Source organism: Brassica napus, chromosome C1 (assembly GCF_020379485.1).
Source record: "Brassica napus cultivar Da-Ae chromosome C1, Da-Ae, whole genome shotgun sequence".
In the NCBI taxonomy this organism is placed as follows: Eukaryota; Viridiplantae; Streptophyta; class Magnoliopsida; order Brassicales; family Brassicaceae; genus Brassica; species Brassica napus.
In genome coordinates, this window is record NC_063444.1 from 25,568,044 (window position 1) to 25,574,326 (window position 6,283).

At 39.8% G+C, this 6,283-nt stretch overlaps 1 protein-coding gene across 1 annotated transcript; it reads left to right on the top strand.

Moving 5' to 3' along the window:
- Nucleotides 1-202: 202 nt before the first annotated feature.
- Nucleotides 203-4,019, top strand: LOC106374986 (beta-glucosidase BoGH3B). Its single transcript, XM_013814893.3, has 9 exons — nucleotides 203-491; nucleotides 598-802; nucleotides 979-1,069; nucleotides 1,251-1,396; nucleotides 1,472-1,715; nucleotides 1,803-1,907; nucleotides 1,996-2,178; nucleotides 2,247-2,448; nucleotides 2,526-4,019. The coding sequence occupies exons 1-9, from the start codon at nucleotides 326-328 to the stop codon at nucleotides 2,996-2,998; spliced, it is 1,815 nt and encodes a 604-aa protein (XP_013670347.2). The 5' UTR covers nucleotides 203-325; the 3' UTR covers nucleotides 2,999-4,019.
- Nucleotides 4,020-6,283: the final 2,264 nt, after the last annotated feature.

Sequence of the window (6,283 nt, forward strand, 5' to 3'; positions counted from 1 at the left end):
TTAATTTAAGAATAGTTCAATGCTGAAAAAAAGAAATAAAAACAATCATAGCGATAAGGTTCTTGCGTGTTTGTTAACCTAATGTTTAAATTAAGCTGACTAGTGTGTTTAAAATAATTTAATTTGTAACGTGCCTTTGCATGATTGGTTTAAAGTTATATTTGTTTTAGAATAGTTCAATATATATAACGATAACGAAATGATAATATCAACTGAAGCCAAAAACAATATAATACTTAGAGAGGTTTCTCTCTCCTCTTAAAAGACAAATAGGTTAGAAGTAGTTAACTTGTGACAGAAGGAGAAAAGGAAAAAAAAAAAGAGAATGGAAAGCAAAGAAGAATCATGCGTTTACAGAAACCCAGACGCGCCAGTGGAGGCGCGTGTTCAAGACCTTCTCTCTCGGATGAGTTTGGCGGAGAAGATCGGTCAGATGACTCAGATCGAACGCGTCGTAACTACTCGTACCGTCATTACAAATTCCTTCATCGGTATACACATCATTTTGTTTTTATTCGGTCAACGAACAAACTTTGTATCAGTTCAAAAAAATTGAATATATATGCTAAAGTTATAAAAATGGATTTGGAGTTACAGGTAGTGTTTTGAACGGCGGAGGGAGTTGGCCGTTCGAGGACGCTAGGCCATCGGACTGGGCTGATATGATCGACGGTTACCAAAACGCAGCTTTGGCATCACGTTTGGGAATACCGATATTATACGGCATTGATGCCGTCCACGGCAACAACAACGTTTACGGAGCCACCATCTTCCCCCACAACATTGGACTCGGAGCCACCAGGTTTGATCCCCGATTCTCATTCTCTTTCATTTTACAAGAACATTGAGCGACTTGGGTATAGTAGTAGTGTTTGTCCAATTAGATTGGAACTGAACCTAATTAAGTACTAGTATTTGAAGCAAGTGGTTGTTGAATTAATGTGATAACACTGGTTAGTCGTTGCGGTATTTCAAAAGAGACGCAGATTTGATCAGAAGAATTGGGGCTGCAACAGCACTAGAAGTAAGGGCCATGGGTGCTCACTGGGCGTTTGCTCCTTGCGTAGCCGTAAGTTCCTTATACATGTTATGATACTGAATGAAATAATCAGTAGAGTTTACTCCATGATTGTTTCTTGTCGTCCAAGCAAAGTCCTTATGATAATAATTTAGGGTGACTGATTTACTTTTGGTTAAACCAAGACCTCTTCGTCCTCTCTTTTCTTGTAATAGCTTTAGTTTTCTGATAGGCTTTGAGAAATCCACGATGGGGGAGATCCTATGAGTGTTTTAGTGAAGATGCTAACACTATATGTGAGCTGACAACGCTTGTCTCGGGCCTTCAAGGAGAGCCACCCAAAGAACACCCTAATGGTTACCCTTTTATTGCGGGAAGGTATGCACATGGCTCTTGATATGCGTCTTTAATAATTTTGATGTCATTGCTCATGGATTTATTCATATGCGACAGAAACAATGTGGTTGCTTGTGCAAAACACTTCGTTGGAGATGGTGGTACCGAAAATGGCACAAACGAAGGGACCACTATTGTGTCATTCGAAGACTTGGAGAGAATACATCTTCCTCCATATCTGAATTGTCTTGCTCAGGGAGTTTCTACTGTTATGGCATCTTACTCAAGCTGGAATGGAAGTAAACTCCACTCTGACTATTTCCTCTTGACTGAGCTTCTGAAACAGAAACTAGGTTTCGAGGTAAACCAAAAGTTTGTTTGATTATGGAATATCTGAACAAGCCAGAGGTCTATGAACTGAGCTGGTCACCTTTGCTTTGATTACTAGGGATTTATCATTTCAGACTGGGAAGCTTTGGACCGGCTTAGCGAGCCATTTGGATCAAATTACCGCAACTGCGTCAAGATCTCAATTAATGCTGGAATTGACATGGTAGAGTCTAAAACCTCCAGTTAATGATTTACACTTTTCCAGAGTAAGGAATGAATGAGCATTATGTTACTAATCTATTTTATTGCAGGTGATGGTGCCTTTCAAGTACGAACGGTTCATACATGACCTAACAGATCTGGTGCAGTCAGGGGAAGTGTCAATGGCTCGGATTGATGATGCTGTTGAAAGAATACTCAGAGTGAAGTTTGTAGCTGGTCTTTTCGAACATCCTCTCACAGACCGATCTTTATTGGGTACTGTTGGCTGCACGGTGAGGTTTCTTGTACATAGTGTTATTTGATTGGAGGGCATGATTGACTCTGTTTTTCGTGATTTTAGGAACATAGAGAATTGGGCCGTGAAGCGGTTAGAAAGTCTTTAGTTCTGCTAAAGAACGGCAAACATGTTGATAAACCGTTTCTACCACTAGATCGCAATGCCAAGAGAATTTTAGTCACCGGAACACATGCTGACGACCTTGGCTACCAGTGCGGGGGATGGACAAAGGCATGGTTCGGTTTAAGCGGAAGGATAACAATCGGTAATTAATGCAACGACTGATAGTAAATGTCGTTAGAAATTTAATATGAATGGATCTGTTTTGGTCTGAAAATGTAGGCACAACGCTTTTAGATGCCATCAAAGCAATAGTTGGAGACCAAACAAAAGTAATATATGAGAAATATCCTTCGGAGGAATCCTTAGCCTCGAGTGAAGGCTTCTCTTATGCAATTGTTGCGGTTGGGGAATCGCCGTATGCAGAGACTCTGGGGGATAACTCAGAACTCATAATACCTTTCAACGGGAGTGATATTGTAACCGCAGTTGCAGAGAGAGTCCCCACTCTAATGATCTTGTTCTCAGGACGGCCTATGGTTCTTGAGCCGACGGTTCTTGAAAAGACGGAGGCTGTAGTCTCTGCTTGGCTGCCTGGAAGCGAAGGGCAAGGAATGGCTGATGTCATATTTGGAGATTATGACTTTGAGGGAAAATTACCAGTGAGCTGGTTCAAACGAGTTGAACAGTTGCCCCTAAACGCTGATGCAGATTTGTATGACCCGTTGTTCCCTCTTGGTTTCGGTCTCAATTGAATTCCAGCGGGAATTCAAACCATGTTTAACTTCACTGGCCTGGCAAAACATTTATCCATTAATGATGGAGTTCGAGTGTGTTTGTAATAACAAAATCAAGTGATATGAGCGTGTGTGTGTATTATTGATATGTATGTTCCCCATGTATATTTTGAGAATCTATAAGCAAAACTAAATTTCCTTTTTTTTCTAGCACGTTTTTTTTTTTAAACTTGAACGATTGATGTGTTGACCCGGTTTTTTTTTGTCATTATCTTAGTTTCTTGTTGACAATCCATCAAAGCAGCAGTTAGAGATAAACCCAAAGTCATTTACGAGAAAAATCTTCAAAAGAATTAGAAGAAGCTGATGCTCAACCAAAAAACAAGAAGAAGAAAGCATTGAAACTGAGCACTTTACCAGATAACTAGCAAAAATAAGAAAATCAACCAAGAAGTGATAACATTTCTAAACTAAGAAAGATTATAACTTTAGTGAAATGAAAGATAGCTCATTGAGCTTTATTTAAGAAAGTAGAGAAAGAGCAAAGCTTTAGACTTGTCCCCAAGAACGCAAAGATTCTATTCATCAAAGCACATAACAACATATATATGAATCTAGAAACCCTAGTTACATGGGTTACAAAACCTGCTAATGGATCATAAACTTGAGTTTTAGTTTGGACTTTAATACTCCCCGCAAACTTAGCATCAGGTGAAAAAATCAAGAGGTTGAGTTTGAACTGGAAATGAAGATGGCATGGAATGAGCATAAGTAGATGTAGTAGGATGCTTGTGATGTTGGCAAATGGTTGTACTCACCAATGTAGACAGACATTAGTGTGAAATTTTTTCAGGCCTATACTTGGAGAGTATCACATGGATTCACTTAGAGGTTTCTCTTGAACTTGGAGAGCTTAATTGATCTCACTCAGAGGTATAATTGTGACATCTTTGTCTAACTATGTATCTAGGTTTCATTTACCTATTTCATTCCTCTAATGTGTCTCATGAAGAACACTCTTTCCACACCTACCAAATACTGTTACTCACTCTATGCTTCCCATCAATATACCACCAAAACTTTGCCCTTCTTGTTAGCACTTCAGCAAGCACCTTGTGTGCATTAGCATTAAAGCCAGAGACTTCCATCTCAGTCCACACGTAAGAAACCCAAACTAGCCTATATCACCATAGCTTTTGTTCCAAACATATCTTAACCCAAGACTCTAAACCAACCAGCAACGCAATCCAACACACGACATTTTATTTTCATCCTTTTGTTCTGTCTAAAAAGAAATAAACAGAGACAATACCATGGTTAGGAACTTGAGTCTTCATGAAGACTTATTCTATGTCCGCTCTGAGACCTTCCCAACAAAACATTTTCGTAGCTTCAGAAGAGCAGTGTTATAGTTTGTTGAAAAGACATAAGAGAAGCTTCTTTTTCCGTCGTCTAAGAGAAACGAAACTTGTACTGTTACACCAAACTTTTCACATGGGCAGATATAACCCATTAACATGTTGATAGCTGGAATCCAACTTCTTCTTCTTCTCCGATTGAGACTGGGTTTCCTCTGTCACGGCCAGGCTGCTCTCTTCTCGAATGACTCATACTCTAAAAAAAAAAAGATAAACAAATCTAGACGTTGGACAGTGTTGAAAGGCGTAGTCTTGGTCATAGGCTCAGATTTATTTTTTTCAAGGTTGGAGCTGTAGTGAAAGAAAGGATTGTATGTTGTAAGCTGGTGAAAAAAAAACCCCACAGATCCAAGGATTTATTCCCAACTGCTCTAATACCATGGTAACATTTCTAAATTAAGAAAGATTATAACTTTACTTAAATGAAAGATAGCTCATTGGGCTTACCATTATAAAAATATTAATTATTTTTAATAAAGTTGTTTTTTTTTTTGACGTCAAACGGCCATTCTATTACTCAAGCTTGAGGTGGTCTGGGTAACCAGACCGGAATAGAACAACCAATGAAAAGTAATTCACTACGGAAGGTCCTAGCAGTCTTAGATAAAAAAATCAGAAAACTGGTTGCACATTCGTGGCACATGGATGATTTTGAAGTCCGGGAAACAAATCTGCAGCGTCTCTATCTTCTTCAATTCTGTCGCGAAGCTTGGCCACTCATGGGGTTCCTTTATCATTGCAATCAGCTCCTTGCAGTATGTTCCAAAGCTCTGGCATGGCGAGTGTTGCAGCAAATTCTTCATCGTCCATCGCAGTGCTTCTACCTCCGAATGCAATGATGATTCATATCGAGTGAAATTCCGAGTTCCCATAAGTTGTATGTTCTCCCCAATATCCATCCAGACCCATCCACATCCACTAAATCGATCAGAAGTTGTCCAAGATCCATCTAACAGGCAAATATTACCCAAGCGTAAGACTTGGTTTTCATCATTATTGCTGGCCTGTACTACTGGTGGTATCATCTCATTTGCATTAAACTATGCTTGACACTCACTTTCTGCATATCGAACTAGTTCCAAAGGGTCTCTGTTTATTCCCCTTAACAGTTTATCATTACGAGCCTTCCAAATATACCATATTATCCAGGGATAAGGATCTCTGTCTTGGTCTGGTTTTAAGATATCATTCTTCCTCCAGAATAGATAGTCCATGTTTGTGTAGACGCTTGACACTGGAAATATACATGGGCTTGTAGGAGTTGCTGATAAGGACCATACTTGGAGAGCTAGAGGGCATTCAAATATTGCATGAGTTACAAATTCTTCTATTTCTCCACACCTTGGGCAATAATTATCGCACCTCATATTCCGCCTTACTAGATTCCTCGTTACTGCCACCTGACCCGTTATCAATTGCCATATAAGATGGCACATCTTCCTAGGCGCTTTCAACTTCCAAGCAAAGGTTTGAAGTTTAGTGATACTTGGTTCCAGTATTTCCTTTTTCTCTTCTCGCTTCAACATATTTTGAGCAACCCAGTATCCAGATTTAACTGTGTATTGGTCATTCCTCGTGTAGTTCCAGCATAAAGTATCACGGCAATGAGTAGAGCTTATGGCCATACTTCGTATGAGTGGTATGTCATCAGGATGGACATAATCCTGTAGTAGCCCTACGTCCCATTCCTTCGATTCCTAATTAATGAGGTCACTAACTCTCATATTCGGGTGCATCACAGGCGCTACAGGTGTAGCTGATCTAGCAGGTGGCGTTGGAATTCACGGATCCTCCCACACCTTGACTTCATAACCAGAATGAATCTTATGTCTGATCCCCAGAAGCAAAAGCTTCCTTGCGGCAAAAATCCTTGTCGACACATATG